General features: G+C 36.6%; 1 protein-coding gene across 4 annotated transcripts in view; it reads left to right on the forward strand.

Annotated features, from left to right (window-relative positions):
- Positions 1-17724, forward strand: part of LOC149804504 (protein YIF1B-A-like) — a 38021-nt gene extending 20297 nt beyond the window's left edge. For all 4 annotated transcript variants that reach the window (XM_089940753.1, XM_089940761.1, XM_089940770.1 and 1 more), the window contains exons 7-9: positions 2824-2979; positions 3556-3649; positions 12161-17724. In XM_089940753.1, the coding sequence (XP_089796879.1) occupies positions 2824-2979; positions 3556-3649; positions 12161-12316 (406 nt within the window). In that variant the 3' untranslated portion in view covers positions 12317-17724. The remainder of the gene's footprint in view (positions 1-2823; positions 2980-3555; positions 3650-12160) is intronic.
- The last annotated feature ends 1995 nt before the right edge of the window (positions 17725-19719 follow it).

Consider the following 19719-nt stretch of genomic DNA (forward strand, 5'->3'; position numbering starts at 1 on the left):
ATTACATGAGTTAAGGTCGCTATTTAAAAGACTTTGTGTACTTAAAAGAATGCTTAATGACCACAGCACAAGTGTAATGTGCCCTTAGTAAATATAATTCTGCATAGAAGTTTGAGAAAGTTTGACTTGTATTATGCCTGACAATGTTTCACAGGCAATCTGTCATCAATATCTCAGATTTTGCTGTGAATTCAATATTCATTTTGTGGGAAGAGTGAAAATGATATCACATAAAAGACTGGAAATAAGGATTGTATTTACATTCAGTATTATAAATTGTATAATGTATTATAAAGTTACTTCTAACCAAAAAGCTGATTTTTTAAAACAAAAACTAGAAAACCACATGAAACTTCAAATGCTAAACTGGCTCCTTTAGAAAATAGCTAGGACCTATTGGTTTCATAGCCCAGAGTTTTAGATTGAATGAACCCTGATGATTTAAACCAAATTTACCTTGCAGCGTCATGCAATCTTGAAAGAGTTCAATTTCCATGTGTCATTTAGACGAGTTATGTTCCCAGATTGCTCATTGCCATAACTTTTCTGCAGCATAATGTTATCAAGGATTGTTGGATTTTAAGCAAATTTGGCCTGCAGTTTTATAATGATGAGACATTCAGTGAGTTTCATTTTCACAGCCTCATTTAAGGGCCTTCTATCCCTTCCTTGCCCATTTTTCTAACTTTGGTTTCTGCAACATAACTTTCCCAAGGCCTTCTAGCCTTCATTTGCCCATTTTCCTAACTTTGGTTTCTGCAATATAACTTTCCTAAGAATTGTTACACATCAACCATATTTTACATGCAGCTTTAAATCAATTAGACCTTGAATGACTAAGGGTTCCATCATTCCATAACATCCATGACATAAATTATGGTCAGTGATTGCCTGTTCTTTGGCTTCTGCAACTATACTACAGATTGGTGAATTTCACCTAAATTGGGCATACTGATTTTTATTTTTGTGATTTGATTGAGTTTGCCCTTCAGGGTTCTGTGATATTTACAGGAATTATGAACCCCTGATGTCCTTATAACTTTGATTTCAACAGCTTTACCAAGGATTGTTAGATTGCAACCAGATTTGGCATGCAGCTTTCAGTGATGCTGCCAGGCCCTGAAAGCATGCTAATCACACAAAATTGACTGTCTTTCACGCAGTTGGAAATTAGCTATGTGTAAGAACTTGTGCAGTGAAACCTGAAATTGTATAATATATGAAGAATCTAAACGAAGTCTGAATGTGTTTTTGTGTCTGTTATAGTTTTGATGACTAAAGTTGGTTCATTGTGTGCTTAGTTTACACTGTTTGACTGCATGACCAAAAATCCATTATGGGGTACTCAAGACAATGGCCAGTCATAAATTGATAGGGGACTGCTTTGAAGTTCCCTCTGTCAAGACTTACAGCTTTGATCAGGATACTGTTAATAATTTGAACGCATATCAAGGGGCCTCTGGTAAAATGGGAACAATTCAAGTATCTCTGGATCGGAGTCAACTGGGACTCGGATTGCATGGGATGAACTCCCATGGTTGTGTTAAAGCTAACAAAATTAGCCAAGCGGATGTCTGTCCAAATTGCAGATTGTGTGGTGGGTTTCTCTCTACAGAGAAACATTCACAGTGCAGTCAGAAACTGATCAATTTTTGAAATGTCAGCAGAATAATGCAAATACAGTACAGCTACAGGGTGGATCATATCAAGATTTCAGTTTCAACAGATCACTGGATACATGGAAGGGAGAAAGGAAAGATGTGTATCCAGGTGTAAAGAGTACAATTTAAGGTTTATACCACTCTGTAATTTTGGTGTCTCTTTCCCACCTTTACAAGTCAAAGGTGAGCTGCCTCTCTCCAGCTAATTCCTGGCAGCATCTTTGAACATCATATTGATGAGACCATAAAAGAGCACAACTTCAAGCTTTTTATGTCAGTATTTCAAGGAGTTATGCCCCCTAGGTGCCCATTGTCTTAGCTTTGATTTCTCTCATATAATTTTGTTTAAGGATTGTTAGATTTCAGCTAAATTTGGTAGCCAGCTTTTAACTGATGAAACCTTGTTGGTGTTTGATTTCCAGCATTCCATGTTATCATATAGAGGAGTTACAGTTCTTGTTGCCTATCCTCTTACATTTTTGTTTTTGCTTCCAAACTTTGACCTACAATTTTGTATTTCAACTAAATGTGTATGTGGCTTTATATGTACCAGACTTTAGAAGGTTTTTATTTCTAGCTTCATGCTTTAGAAGAGTTATAGCCCCAATATACCATTCTTCCCAACACTTGTTTTTATAGAATAGGTTTACCAAAGAGTATTTTATTCCAGCCAAATTTGGCATGCAGGTTTTTACCTTTATGAGATATTGGATTGGTTGAATTTTCAGACACCATCTTTTCATGAGATGTACTGTACGGATGCCATATTAATAATTAGTGGCATGATGGCCCATTATTTCAAACTTAGATTTATGTACCCTAACAGTAAATACCAGGAACAATTAAATTTTAAGTAAAATTTGTTTTGAACTCTTGCATAAGTTTGAACACCAGCATTTTGCATCATCATTTTGTAGACATATGGCCCATACTATAAAAATATATCCCATTTTATTTCTGCAAAGTTCCAGTTGAACAAACTTTAGCAAACTCGATTAATTGCTAATAGCTTCAGTTGGTTAATTTCCTTAATTTCATCTAAATGAGCACTCATTTGAGATCCTATCTACATCCATCTGTATTTGTACCCAGTCAGTTCTATTAATCTCACAGTTATATCTCTATTCATCCAGTCTAACTTAACCCTAACATTTCATTTCAGATTTACCCCCGAACAGCTGGGAATACAGGCCAGCTCTGCCTTGGTGTGGAACATTATAGAACTATTAGCCATGATGTTTAGTATTTATGTTATGAATGTCTCTACTGAGATCAAATATTTGGACATCCTCGCTTATATAGGATATAAATATTTTGGGTAAGTTACTTCATTATACATGTTACTAAACTTCCAAAGTTAAATCACAAGGCACATATTTTAATAGCTCCAATATGAAAGGATTGTTGAGCAAACACACCAAGTTTCCAAACGAATGAATAATCAATGCTTTTGTATTAATATTTTTAGGTATCCTCACTTCACCTCTTGCGTTTCTATTTAAAAAAATTGTGTCGGTAATAATTTATTGGGATTTTTCATTTACAACAATTTATGGTGTGTACATGGAGATGGTGAGGCTGCTTAAAGAAACTTTTTGGTTCAATGCATTCTAAAATGTCATTGACCCTCATGTGGTTACCTCCTCTCATAGTTTCACAGCTAGTTGTAGAATCATTTCAGTTGAAAATTTTTCTCCATAGGTAATTGCTGTAAAGTTGTTGTAAAAATATATTAAAGTACCGAAGAAAGATTCATTGGAATATTGGTATTTGGTTGTAATCTTAAAACTGGGAAACACAAACAGGAAAATAGCTATTTTCGCCTGTTCAGACACCATTCTATATATTATCGTATCGACCCAGGATTCATAGTCCTTTTGTTTCTTTCTTTCAGAATGATTGGCAGTTTACTGGCAGGTTTACTGTTCCATTCAACAGGATACTATGCAGTATTGTTATGGTTTAGTTTAACTATAGTAATATTTTTAGTAAGTATGAGTAGACTGATCCTTGTTTCACTTTACTTTTGGGCAAATCAGTTTGTCCCATCATATTTGATTATCAAAAGCAGGGATGGACATTTACCTTACCTGCAAAACTAATTACACTTTACTCAATATATATATATAAAATTTAAAAAAATAAATGTATGAATACAAAGTTATTTCTTTCTGTCATCCTCAGTTAGAATGACACGCATACTTTGGTTTTTAGAACGAGATCTTGAAGATTTTGCTTCAAATTTTAAATATTAGAAAAGATCACTTCATTGTGTTGGGCCGTAAGGCAGACAGAATTCTCAACTGATTTCACACACACATTTATTTTGTATGTTTAGTGTCAGCACTTGCAATTATTATATTTGTTTTATATTAGACATTATCATCGTTGACTTCATACAGCTATTAAGAATTGATTTTACTTGCATGCAGACTTCTAGGGCTGACAGAATACAAGAAAGAGTAAATATTTACATTTCTTTGAGAAATGAAATGATTCCCTTTATATGTGATCTTACATTATCATAGTTCGCCTCAGATGTGGGAGGTCGTGGGTTCGATCCCTGGCCGAGTCATACCAAAGACTTACAAAATGGTACTAACAGCTGCCTCGACTGGCGCTCAGCATTAAGAGGTTAGTGTTAGGACTGGTCGGCCTGGTGTCAGGATAATGTGACTGGGTGGGACATCATGCTACATGTCTGTGACGTGATGTCCCAGTGCTAGACATCACTATAAACTGTCACACTGCTGACATTGTAGCGATATGACTGAAAAATTGTTAAAGCTACGTTAAAAATCCAAATCACACACACAAACACACACACACACACACACACACACACACACACAGTATCATAGTTGACATTAGCATAATGAATGTAGCTTTCTCTAACAAGAAGGTAAAAGTTTATTATTTTGTTTTATTTAAACTAAGTTTTTGACAGACATGCAGATCAATTTAATTCATGTTCATTGAATATACATTGCTGTGTGAGTTTTCACTTGGTACTTAGGTAATTACTAATTAAACAGGGTATCAGCGTAGTTATTATTCTGACAGGACTAAAGTTTTCTTTATCTCAGTCCAGTTCTTACTCTTGATCTTGAATTTACTAATCTGATTTCTTTGTTGACATGTATCTGATCACATTTCTATACATACCGCATGGCACAAGTACATGAAATGTAGGTTAATTGGAGAATAGTAACAAAATGTTATGCCATGCTGTCAATCACCGCCAGAAGGGGGCATCTCGATACACATTAGTAAAAGTGGTAATTGAAGCTTAGATGAGGTAGCATTGCTGATGACAAAGACATTCACTCTAGAAAGTTTAATTTCACAGACACATGCATAACTTCCAATACTTTGTTCACATTGGATGTTGTTTGAGGGATTTAGGCAATGCAGAAACATTTGAAATCTTTCTGCTTCACTATGTTGTGAAGTCATAGGTCATACACAAACCCATCTTTTCTAGTTTATAACAAAACTTTTCTGTTTTATTTTTGACATTAAGGAAAGTATGGGACTTAAATTTAAAGCTGTAATTGGTTGTTGAGTTAGGATCTTTATTGAACCAGCTTTGGTGGCCATGTATACGGAAGGGATTTATGTTGTGCTTTACATGATTCGACATTGTGCCAGAATTGCATAAGCAGGTTGCATTTCACCTTTTTTTTTCTACTACCTTCAACTGCTGTAAAATATTTTCAAACACTGGATCACTTGTTGTTGACAGCCCTTTGCTAGAATTAAGCATTTCTCTATCAAGTACATTACCCAATCACATTAACATTTGAAATGACAGCTGTTGCTACCTTCTGAATCCAGCCCTCCTATAGACTTGAAAAAAGTCGATCTGTCTAAAATTTTTATAGAAAGGGGGAACTGCCTCTTTTAGATTACCTCCCCTTACCCCACTCGCTGTTGCTCAGTACACTTGATACCATCAGTTTGAACTCTCACTGCAAACTGTCATCACCCTCTGAGAATCGGTGGATTTTTATTCTTTTCTGTTTAGCCATCCAACAGTCTTTTCTTGTGATACAGTAACCCTACTATGTAATGTATGCTAAAGTTTTGTATGTTTTGGTGAATTTCAGATAATTTGTGTGAATTTGTTACTGCTTCATATAATGTATTTACATTGGCAATGCCATATTGCTGCTATGTAGTACCTTGTACTGCTGTTCTTGTTCGTAGGTGCACATGTTATCACCTTATTCTGATTTAAAATTATCAGTATATATTGCTGTTTCGTTCACTTTGATCAGTAACTGCCTTTCTTTTTCCATTCACAAACTGTTATTGGCTTAGGATGTGTAACAAATTATAAGTTCACTTTTTGATATTGATAGCCATTATTTCACATTCTATTTACACATGTTTATTTTTTCTTTATATTTTCATATTTTTCTGCAACAACATGGTTATTAAGTGTGAAAAATGAAAGCATTTTAAGGCTCCGAAGACAATAATGAATCCTGCCTTGCCTGTACAAAATTCTTATCGTACAAATCCTGTAAGGTGTCCTCTGTGAACAGAAGATGTATAGTCCAATGTTCTTAAAAAACAGCTCAGGGGCAAGAAAAAAGGGTTTGATCCAAATCTAGTGATCAAGACATTTTAAGTTTACACACTCACTCTGACTTGTTATCTAGTTTGGGATGTGGGAATGCCTCCCCCTCCACCAGTTAAATTGCTTTGAACAGAAAATATATTACAGATAGACACCAACAGAGATCTTGAATTGTGATAAATATAATCCATAAAGCGTTGTGAACAAGAATGTCAACAAAACTGCATCCTACAAATGTAGGCATCCCACTGGGTACAAGTCCAGCTTCTCAGCTGGATATGATGCAGGCGAGAAAGGCATATGGGAATGTTTTATGACTTTGCTGACCAATCCAGTGAATTATTTACCACTTCTGCTGTTGACCAGCACCACCAGCCATCTGGCCAACAAACTTCCTATCACACTATGGCTAACATGCTAACAGCCTCCTCTGACCGAGATCTAATATGAAGGGAATGAAGGGAAACTCAGCATTGCTCAGAACACACCATGTAGCGAATTGTATTTGAGGGATGTATAAAGGAAATAAGGCAGCACGGGAATTGCTTTTGTAGTTGTCAGTACAAAATCCATTCTAGGCTTGACCTCGAGTGTCAGAGATATGATAGAGGTTATACACAGGCACAACAATCTTATAGCCAAGATTCTGCTTCTTACAGACTTGCAGCTAGGGGAGAGAGAAAACAGGTTTTGTTGTCCTCCAAGCCCCCTAACCCCTAACATTGGCTTGTCCCCTCTACTGCCCCCTGGCAATTCTCAGGGGGTACCAGACTACTTCTGTTTCACAGCTCATGGACCAATTTATTCTTCACAACCATATGTACATTTGGGTTCTACTGGGCTCCACATCTCGTTCAGCGAGCCCGTCCCCTCTCCTCAGTCTCCATCATGTCATAATGCTGTAGGAGATAAAGATATTACTAAACGAAAGAGTTGTAGAGATCAATTGAAAAATGGCATCTCCGGGCTTCTATTCCAGGCTGTTCTTGGTCAAGAAAGCCAACAGAAACTTTTCTCCATTAGGCCTTGCACAGAAAAACTTATATTTTTCAGTTGTGGAGAGGATCTCAGTAGCTAGACAGCCCTCAACTTGAAAAGAATATGGCCAGAAATTGATGCATTTTTGTGACTGGTGTCATGGAAATGATGTCTCAATTCCCCCTGCTGGCTAACTTTATTTTTCTCTTTGAAAGTAAGAAGATAGCACAAATAACTATTAAGGGGTATCACTCCATGATTTCTGAAACACCCAGACATTATAACCATCTTGATATTAGTCACAGTCAGGATCCCTCAGACTTGCTAACCAACTTTGATCTACCCTGACCTCACTTGCTAACCCTTTTCCTGAAGTGGAATCTGTCATGAGTCTTGACATGGCTCAACTCTGCTAAGTTTAAACCTCTGTCCACAGACCAACTGAAGCAAATATAATACAAGAGATGCTTCCTGATAGCCTTGGCCCTGGCATCAAGAGTAAGCAAGCTCCATGCTCTGTCCACAGATCCAAACTACCTACAGTTTCGTTGTGATGGTTCAGTTGTTTTAATGACACAGCTGGTTTTTGTCTCTTATTGCTACTGTCTTCTGGCAACCAGAAAATAGCTTTATGGCAAATCTAAGGACCTGTTATATGCTGTCTGAATTTTAGTTGAAGTGCATGAAATCCATATGGACTTTTGATGCCAGAGGCATTTTTCCCCGATAAAACCGGGGAAATGGGACATAATTCCAGAAGTGTTATCGTCCTGGCTAAAGGGAGTTGTCCAGTCAGCTTTACACTGAACAGGTACATCTGATGAGGATTTCAGCTCATGAAATATGAGCTATTTCTAGAGGTAGTGTCTTTCAAAACAATGTCTCAGTTCAAAATACAATGAATTCAGGCGGCATGCCCAGTCCACCTTTTCCTTTCTTTTTGCGTGATATGAACAGAGTTGAATCTGGTAGGTTCTCTGATTGCCGCCCTGACACTCACCAGACAACACCACTCCTGACACAACTGCATCCTTGGGTAGGACTTGTCAACTTTCGCTGGATTTGACAGAGAAAATATTTTGATGTTATTTTTTGAGAGTGCACTAGATAATTCATTGCACATGTATATATACTTATGTTCTGTTAGGTGAGTTTTACCCTTAACAGTTGAAGTTCTTTTGATCCTAAAGGGAGCTTTTAGGTGGAAGTTGGATGCTCAGCATCTCCTTGTCCTCTTAATTACTCTCCTAGTGTTAGTGTGATTGGGTAATGTATTTGATGGAGAAAGGAAATCTTATAGTAAATTATGTCTCCAAAAATACTTACCCAATCTCATTACTATAAATCTCTCCCAACCCTCTCCTCAATGCAAGCATCCTGTCTCAACAGCGCTGAAGTTAAAACTGATGATATCTGATGTATGGAACACCACCTAACAGGTTAGGGGTAGAGTAAGAGTACTTCCTTATCTATACACAAAGTATAGACAGATTGACTTTTTCAAGTCTGTGGGAGGGCTGAATAATGGAGTCAGGAGGTAACGAACATAATTCCTAACATCAGTGTGATTGGGTAAGTATTTTGGAAATCCAGTCTACTGTAAAATTTCCTTTTCAAGTCAGTTAATCATTAAGCAGATGATGGGATGGTCTGCTGTCCATTGTCTGTACATCTGTTAGTGTAGGTTTGTTATCAATCTTCACCACTTCCAACTACCTTCTCTCCAGTCAACCATCCGGACATGTTTGCAAATTTCTTCCTTGACAAAGTACAAACCATTAGAGATAAGCTTGACACCACAATTTCAATTGACATGTCGTCACCATACAGTTGGGATACAGAATTTGAATGGCAACCATTAGCAGCATCTGAACCTGTCTCTATGGATTTCGTACATACAATCCTGATGAAGAGTGCACCAAAGTCATTTGAACTTAATCCAGTTCCAACTGCTGCTTGAGTGCTTAGATCCAGTATTGCCTTCACTAACTGATGTTATTAATACCTCTCTCTCATCAGGGCAATTCCCATCATTTTTCAAAACTGCCATTGTAAAGCCTTGCTAAAGAAACCAACACTAGACCATAACGATTTAAAGAACTACCGCTCAGTTTCTAATCTCCCATTCATATAAAAAATCTTAGAAAAGTTTGTTCTATCCCAGCTTGTATCTCATCTGAATTCAAACAGTCTTTTTAGCAATGTACAATCTGCATATCGCCCTTGCCACAGTACTGAAACTACTCTTCTAAAAGTAGTTAATGACATTCTCTCTGCTTTGGATAGAGGAAAGATTACAGTCCTCACTATTTTTGATTTGTCTGCAGCATTTGACACAATAGACCATGATATATTACTTCACTGTTTCCAGCATGTATTTGGTATTCATGATACAGCCTTACTGTGGTTCAAGTCCTACTTGGTCAACAGGACACAGATTGTGTCTGCAAATGGAATACACTCCAGCCCAGTTAATCTATGTTGTGGTGTTCCACAGGGGTATGTTCTTGGGCCTGTTCTCTTCATTCTATACACTCAGCCGCTCTCAAGTGTCATAGATCATCATCCTTTGTCTCACCAATTGTACGCTGATGACACCCAAATATACAAATCTAGCCACCCAACTGAAGTTGATGCTACCATCCAAGGTGTAGCGAGGTGCATTTCTGATGTGAAATCATGGATGACATGTAACAAGCTGCAGATGAATGATGATAAAACTGAGGCCATTCTGATCACAACACAACGACTTTCTCATTCACTTCCTTTACCTCAAACAATAAATATCAGCAACACCAACATTAAATTCACACAATCAGTACGAAACCTAGGTGTTACTCTGGACAGTACTCTCACATTGCACCAACATGTCATGAACATATGCAAGGCTGCATATCTTGAGCTGAGACGTATCGGCTCCATTCGCAAATATCTTTCAGTTGATGCCACTAAAATACTTGTGTGTTCATTAGTACTTTCAAGACTGGACTATTGTAACTCAATTCTGTCTGGTTCATCTCAATATCTACTCCAGAAACTTCAAAACACAGCTGCTTGGATCATACTTAGATTATCATGATCAGAGCACACCTCCCCGCTGCTCTGTACCCTACACTGTCTATCCATTCGATCCAGAATCAAACACAAAATTTGTTCTCTGTGCACGTTTCACTGACGGACTCTAGTCCAACATACCTATCTGACCTCACCCATGTGTACACACCAGCAAGATACTTACGCTCCTCTTCTGATAATTGTATACTCATTATTCCCACTATGTAAACAAAGTCATATGGACAGCATTCTTTTGCATACCAGGGCCCAGCAATGTGAATGAATTGCCCACTGAACTTAGACACAAAGACACAGTGATCACATTCAAGAGTGCCCTCAAAACTCACTTATTTCAACTGCAAGAACATACTTAAAGACCTAATAATGTTTCCTACCTTAAATATTCTCAGCATGTTTTTAATGTTTTCTGATCTCATGGTGTTTGTGTTTGTAATCATATCATTATATGTTTTTTATCTTATAGGTGTTGTCTGTTGTTGTAAAGTGCTTAGAGCTTCTAAAGATTAGGTGCTATACAAAGTCCTCATTATTATTATTATTATTATTATCACTACTCCTAATAAACTACATGGAGGATTGCCATGAGACTTTACAGCTATCTCATTGTTTAGTTGGTCTAAATTGAAATTGGGCTGATCTTGAAAATCTGTATTGCTACTTCTGATGTCAGAATGGAAAGACTGTAATATCCAGATGGTTCTTAAAACAAAATGCTGGTCTGAAGTCCAGTATGGTTACCATTTCTCTTGAATGTTGACATGAGGTATTTACCAGAAGACTTATTATGAAGACTAATTTGTTCTGAATGAAATGGTCCCAGTCTAACAGTATGGTCTCCACAGTGCCATTTTGAAAAGTTTGCTATCGCTGCTTCTCCTGAATAGAAAGTCATACTGACCCAAAGTTTTCACCAAAAGACTACACTTCTTATGATGTCGGGTTGGTCCTAAATGAAAATGGTGCAAATCTGATATCCAATATTGCTACCACAGGGTCCATTTGGAAAATCATATTATTGAAGCCATTCCAGATTTGATTGTTACTTCTCCAGAATGAAAAGTCATATCAACATGGGGTGCCTACCAGAAGACGTCTCATGATGTCGGTCCTAAATGATGTCCTGTTGGTCCAAAATGAAAATTGTGTCAACCTGACATCCACATCATCTGATTTGAAAATCTTGTTATTGCTGAAAAATATTAAAGATGATTTCCACACTCAGCAGTTAAAAGGAAGTAATGGTCTTATCTTAAGTTCATGGACATTCTTTTCAGCCAGTAGAACATCGGTCCCTATGATTGACTCATATTTTTATCAGTCACAATCCATTTGTTTTAGTTGTTTAAATGGAATATTCACTTTATACACTCTTAAATAACAATTATTAAATGTCATTTATGTGTGTAAACATGACATCCTATATGACATTGATAAAGTATATTCACAGGCTTCTAAGTGACTGGATTATATGTAACATGGTAAACAAGAAGGGAAAATATCATAATTTTTGTGGGATTGGTTCATGCTGGATGATTATCACATCTCCAGCTTTTTAACAAAGTTTTGCCTTTTTTTTTTCATTGATGAAAGCATTTAGCATTGACATCTCCCATTCACACTTAGAATAATTTACACTGGATGTCCCTGCACTAATCATGGGAGTAATAAAGAACAAGTAATTTCTTCATGGCATAAGAATGCTATATACAACAGGTAATTTCTTCATGGCATAAGAATGCTGTACACAACAAGTAATTTCTTCATGGCATAAGAATGCTATATACAACAAGTAATTTCTTCATGGCATAAGAATGCTATATACACTCAATAGTCAGATTATAACTTTGTGCTCTCCTTTCAGATACGAACGTTACGAGTGAAGATTTTACCACAGTCTGATGCTGATGGTTTCACACGAGGAAGCAAGAGAAGTTTATACCTGATTTTGTCAATAGCCCTAGTACAGCCCATTCTCATGTGGTGGCTAACAAGGCATATCATTTTTACAAAGAAGTGAGACTGAGTATATGCCATGGAAAAAAACTAATCACATTTTCTGGCAATGTTTCATGCATGTCTTTTATAACTTTGTATCATGACCTGGTAATCAACAGGGAGATATTTATCAACCACATGTGCATTTTATGTGGAGTTGCTGCTATTAAGACTGTGGATTTACTCCCCTTTAAAGAAAATGCTGGAAAGATGCATTTTTTCTTATGAAAAGAAGGAATGGTGAAGTGCTTTATGTTAACAAGTAGATCAGATATATGCAGATGATGTCCAAAATAAACTGTATAGTCTCAGGACATGCAAGAGGGAGAAGACAAAAACAAGAGAAAACAATATTAATCATTTCATCACCTTGACATTTATTCACACAGGCTATTGGTTCTTTAATATTTTTTTTCTTCAACCAAGCATTTTATCATGACTTTGCATTTTTGAAGTAGGGACCCTGAGTGGCCTAGTGGTTTAAAGTGCTCACCATTCCAGATCACTGCCATTTCACCTGTCTGCTTGGGTTCGAGTCTCGGGCTCGGCTAACATGGGTACGTGAGAAAGCCTGCCAGTAGCTTCTTGTGGGTTGGTGGTTCTTCCCGATGTTTTGCAGGGTTGCTCATATAGCAGTTATACTGGCTGCCATGTATAGCCTATCATGTGCTGAAAAATGGCGTTAAATCCTACAACAACAACATTTTTTAAATGCAGCCCTGTTCTCATGGAATAGACACTATAGAGAAAAATACCTTTGAGATGCACTATTGTTATAACTGCAGTAAGTTACATTGTTGTCCCCACACTTCTAATGGGGGTTTAATATGGTACAGTGTTGACTGACAATTAATATTTGGATGATAGGGTACAGTCCCCCAGACTACTAGCATGGGGATGTTAAGGTATAGTGTTGTCATCAGACTACTAGTGTGGGTTTGATAAGGTACAGTGTTGTCCCCAGACACTTTGTGCTGGCATGATAGGTACAGTGTTGTTCCCATACGACTAGTGTTGGCATGAAAGGGTACATTGTTGTCCCCAGACTACCAGTGTGTGTTTGATAAGGTACAGTGTTGTCACAGACAATTAATATGGGCATGATAGGGTAGTGTTGTCCCTGACCACTAGTGTGGGTATGGGTTGATTGCCCTTCAGGAACCTTTTGATTGCACAGTTATAATTGAAGTAAGGAACAGTGTTGTCTCCAGACCACTAGTGTGGGCATGATGCTGGTTGCCTGTCAGGACAGGTCTCTTATGAAAGCACCCTCTTTAAAATAGGGGACATTTTTATGTACTTCACTGATACATTTTAAAATGATATGTACAGTGTAGGGGTAAACTAATGGCAGATGATGCCAAATTGATGCACATGCAGAATCTTACTACATGCAATGTATTAAACAGTTTGGAGATTTAAGACTGCCACTCATTAAGCCGGGGGGGGGGGGAGGCAGGTAATATGCCAAGGTAGGCAGGGCATAAACTTGGGATGGCAGGGTACAGTGCCCTCTTAAAACAAGCTAGGGACAACTCCGGTGTACATTTTCTTACTTTGTTGCCAAAGATTACTTTTGTAAATACTTTCTGCACATTTAGTTAGTCTTCTCCTATAACAGATTGTTACAAGTTGCCCTATTCAGCATAATTTATCAAATAGTATTGTGTAGCTCTCTGGCTTTTGGTAATGTCATGCATATGCTGGCTGATGTATTGTAATGTCATGCATATGCTGGCTGACTTTTGGCAATATTATACATATGCTGGCTGATGTGTGGTAATGTCATGCATATACTGGTTGATGTGGTAACATCATGCATATGCTGGCTGACTTGGCAATATAATGCATATGCTAGCTGACTTGGCAATATCATGCATATGTAGGTGATATGGTAATGTCATGCATATGCTGGTTGATGTGTGGTAACATCATGCATATGCTGGCTGGTCTGTGGTATTATGTATATACTAGCTGATGTGTGGTAATGACATCCATATGCTGGCTGGCTTTTGGTAATGTCAAGCATATGCTGGCTGATGATTGGTAATGTCATGCATATGCTGGCAGATGTGGTAATGTTATGCATATGCTGGCTGATGTGGTAATGTCATCCATATGCTGGCTGATGTTTGGTAATATCATGCATATGCTGGCTGATGTGATAATATGCATATGCTGGTTGATGTGTGGTAATATGCATATGCTGGTTGATATGTGGTAATGTCATGCATATGCTGGCTGATGATTGGTAATGTCATGTATATGCTAGCTGATGTGGTAATGTCATGCATATGCTGGTTGATGTGTGGTAATATCATGCATATGCTGGTTGATGTGTGGTAATGTCATGCATATGCCGGTTGATGTGTGGTAGTGTCATGCATATGCTAGCTGATGTGGTAATGTCATGCATATGTTGGCTGACTTTTGGTAATGTCATGCTTATGCTGGTTGATGTGTGGTAATGTCATGTATATGCTAGCTGATGTGGTAATGTCATGCATATGCTGGTTGATGTGTGGTAATGTCATTGATATGCTGGCTGACTTTTGGTAATGCCATGCATATGCTAGTTGATGTGTGGTAATGTCATCCATATGCTGGCTGACTTTTGGTAATGTCATGCATATGCTGGATGATGTGTGGTAATGCCATGCATATGCTGGTTGATGTGTGTCAATATCATGCATATGCTGGCTGATGTGGTAATGTCATGCATATGCTGGCTGATGTGGTAATGTCATCTATATGCTGGCTGACTTTTGGTAATGTCATCCATATGCTGGATGATGTATGGTAATGCCATGCATATGCTGGTTGATGTGTGTTAATATCATGTATATGATAGCTGATGTGGTAATGTCATGCATATGCTGGTTGATGTGTGGTAATGTCATGCATATGCTGGCTAACTTTTGGTAATGTCATGCATATGCTGGTTGATGTGTGGTAATGTCATGCATATGCTAGCTGATGTGGTAATGTCATCCATATGCTGGTTGATGTTTGGCAATGTCATGCATCTTCATTCCCAAAACAGAATGCTTCCTACAAATTTGTTTCTTCAGTTGATGTCAAATTTTGTATGCAAACAGATATTTTATTATTCCATAATGTTTGACTGGTTCATAAGTAGTCCTATATTGTTTTTATTGGAGAGAGAGAGAAAGAGAGAAAAATCAGGAGTCTGATTAATGTTATTTATTGAATTGAGATATTTGTTTTTCAGTTTTCATTTCTATTCTGATTTCACACAAAATCTTCGAGTTGACAAAAGTTGTTAAACGCATACTACACATTTATTTATGGCAGCATAAGCGAGATTTTAAAAATTATGTATTTTAACATGCCTTTCAGTTTGATGTGGTTTCTGATTGGTTGAACATGCAGTAGCTAAACCCACAATAGACTCAGTAATGATCAAGATCGTGTGAGGTCATATTTCATGAGATATAGTGTCAGAATTTAATGTTATGTGCTGTACTTGGTTTGCATAAATAAAAAGGTTAAATAGGATCGGTATGTATCAGAATGTTTTTAAGTTTTATGGAGGCTTTAACACTAAAACTTAATTTTCAACAGTAAAATATTAATTAATGACTTAAGATACTAAAACATGTTACCATTAACTTTAAATTTAACCAACATCCATAAGGTTAAGGAGAACCATTTGTAAGTTTCAACATGCACTTCATTCTCACTATTACTGTAATGGCTGTAACAAATTTTCATAGGTAATGAACACACACGTTAAGATGAATACCTCATTGTGTGTGAATGAATCCTAAATTACACATGATAAGGATGGTTTCAGTTGCACAGATTCTCTTTGAAAGAGGACTCTGCATGACAATATTATCAACAACCACAATGTGGCTAGAATTGATGCATCCCATCTCTTTTCCAAATGCAACTTAATATTAAGTTGCAGGTGATGAAGGTTACAAATAAGGTCTTTTGTAAAAAAAACATTATGGATGTAGTACTGATCAGTTTTTGCTTCCAAAAATGATAAGTAAATTTCCAGCAAGTACTCTTTGTTTTCATAGTAATCTTAAGTTTCTTTTTTTGTGCAATTTTTTTTGTATAAATTTATGTACAGCTTATGAATTTTGCTATAGTCTGTTTCTCGAAAGCATTGGTGCATGAATTTATAATTGTGTCAGAAGGTTAGAAAAACACAAAAATGTGATTTTGCAACTACAATTCCACTTACAGTTGCTGTCAACAATGCACAGAGGTTTTCCTAAGGATAATTGGGATGTCCAAAAATGAACAAAATTGGCAGAACTTATTACGATGTTAGATATTAAAAATTATTTGATGTAGTTTTGAATCCTTTGGTCATGAGCATTAATACATTGAAAATATAAGTAGTTATTTCAAGAATACATGTTGATACTGTTAATGATTTTATTTACATCTTTGTGTTTTCATTAATGGAGCCCAAAATGTGACAATTTGAATATAAGAAAATGCAGGTGAATTCTGAGAAGGAAATATTTATGTATGTATGAAAAGTATTGAATATCTATCTTGGGATGAGAATATATAAAGGTATGTGTAATGTTAAATATCTGTAATGAGATGGAAATATGTATATATGTATGGTGATCAATGACACGTCAGAACAATCCTGGCTATATAGTGCCAATTAAGAATTTAGTTATAAAAAATAAAAAATTGCAAAGTAGATAGACCCTTCCAAGTAAGTAAAAATATAGTGTTTTGTTTTCTTCTTCAAAATAAAAGGATCTTTGTGTATCATTCCAAATGAAGTTAAAAATGTTTTTGGACAAGTAACATTTACGTTAAATACCCCGATTTTTAGCTCTACTGGTGGGGAGAAAAATGTGAGACATAGCAGTCATGAAATCATTAGCATCATGACTGTTGACTTCAACTCGATGTTAACTTTTGCTATTTGGAAAGGTGCATAACTCTAAAACTACTAAAAATTGATTAAGCCAGCACCCAGGGATTGTCATAGGGGAAATACTGTACCATATATCTAGCAAATTGCAGAGGTCAGATGACTCATCAGTTTGACAGTATAAAGGTAGTATTGAAATTTTACATAATGTATGGTGAGAGGAATACATGTCAGTCTGTTGATATTTAATTAGAATAACCATGGCAACACCATTTGTCTCCTAATGGATTCTTTACATTATACTGCATGATGAGAAGAATTCGTTGATATTTAATTAGAAGTTTGACACCACCATTTGCTTAGAGTACATTTGTTAAGGTTCCAGCAACATATGTTGAGAGGATTACATGCAGTTGTATTGTACGAGTCTCTTTGTATTTCATGTGAAGAAGCTTGCTTGTATGCTGTTATGTATATCTGTATTAATAGATTAGAGTATACCTGTCATTGTTCATTTTGAATGAACCTTATTCAATAAAAGCTACTCAGAACAACTTTTCTTTTATAATACTGTACACTATAGGATAGGGATTGTAATACTATATGCTATTGTCTACTGTACACATAGGACAACAATACTAATATTACTTGTCTACTGTAGATTATAAGACAACAATACTAATATTGCATGCTATTGTCTACTGTAGACTATAGGACAGTGAGTCTAATACTACATGCTATTGTCTACTGTAGATTATAGGACAACAATACTAATATTACATGCTATTGTCTACTGTAGACTATAGGATAACAATACACCACTCCCTCGGTAACTCGTGTCCGGATAACTGAAGATCCCACTTATGATGTGGTGTCAGGCATGGCTCCCGATTTTTTCCCCAAAGAAAATATATTTTAAATATTTTTAAAATATGCTGAATGTGAACAAATTATGATAAGAATTGGTAAATTAAACCTTGATACATTGCTCGTTTTATCATCGAAAATGGTGATTTATGCCCGTAAAGATAGAATCCATATTGTGAAATTTGCAAGTTCTAAATAAGATATCATATATTATGTAAGTTTTTTTAATGATAAATAATTGTCAATACACTGTAAATAAACAGACTGGTGAAATAGCAATCAATGAAAACATCTGGTAAATGCTAACAGGTGGCAACAGAGAATGAAATAAACACCAATTAAATATCTTGCTATGTAAAAGTCACATTCTAATCCTTTAATTCTGTTTCAGTGTAAACATAACAATCACAACATATTCTGTTCTATGAAAACATGAAAAGAGTCAATCGACCATCACATCGAAACCCCTGAGTACTTCTGTGAGAACCTAATTACATGCCGGCTTTGTTTAGATCAATAACTTGGGGAAATGTTTATTGCATTAAAAAATCAGTTAAAAGAGACCTGTGGGATTTTGCTCGGCAGCAGAAAAATTAGAGTAACACAAAACAATTAACTGATTTTTTTCAAAATGTGAAGTTATATTTGTCAAGCGTGTCACAAACGGCAAGTATTATCGTGTTCAAATTTATGTTTTAAATTTGTAGACACATTAAATTCATGTTGGTAATGATTAACCCTTGTTATTTTTTTATATTTACTTCTACCACAATCAAATCTATCGTTCGTTGGATCAACAAAATGTTTCTTGAAAAGAGTGTCGCTCTTTTGTATTAATGTTGCTCTATGAGGAAAAAAAAAAGTTCACCGTTATGAAGAGATATTTATTCACAGTTAATCTCAGCATGATTATAAATTGAGTATTCAACACTATAACCTGCCAACCCACCCACCTTTTGCCTTTACATCGATCCCTTTATTGGTGTTGGCTTTTTTATAGGTCCCTCGATAACTCGCACCTCACAGTGTGGTCGATGTTTTTGGACCCCTTTGTGTGCGAGTTATTGAGGGACAAGTGTACTAATATTACATGCAATTGTCTACTGTAGACTATAGGATAGTGATTTTAATATTACATGCTATTGTCTACTGTAGATTATAGGACAACAATACTAATATTACATGCTATTGTACTGCTCAGGTGGCCTAGTGGTTAGAGCGTCTGTCTTGGAAGCGGGAGGTTGTGCGTTTGATCCCTGGCTGAGTCATACCAAAGACTTACAAAAATGATACTAACAGCCGACCTCGCTAGGCGCTCAGCATTAAGAGGTTAGTGTTAGGACTGGTTGGCCTGGTGTCAGGATAATGTGACTGGGTGGGACATCATGCTACATGTCTGCGGCATCATGCCCCAGTGCTGGACATCACTATAAACTGCCACACTGCAGACATCGCAGCTATATGACTGAAAAATTGTTAAAGCTACATTTAAAATCCTAATCACACACACACGCGCACATGCTATTGTTTACTGTAGACTGTAGGACAGCAATACTAATAATACAAACCGCTCCGGTGGTCTAGTGGTTAGAGCGTCCATCTTGGATGTGGGAGGTTGTGGGTTTGATCCCCGGCCGATTCATACCAAAGATGTACAAATTTTTTACTAACAGCTGCCTCGA

This window comes from Sinohyriopsis cumingii, chromosome 2 (genome assembly GCF_028554795.1).
Source record: "Sinohyriopsis cumingii isolate HCF-2022 chromosome 2, ASM2855479v2, whole genome shotgun sequence".
Taxonomy (NCBI): Eukaryota; Metazoa; Mollusca; class Bivalvia; order Unionida; family Unionidae; genus Sinohyriopsis; species Sinohyriopsis cumingii.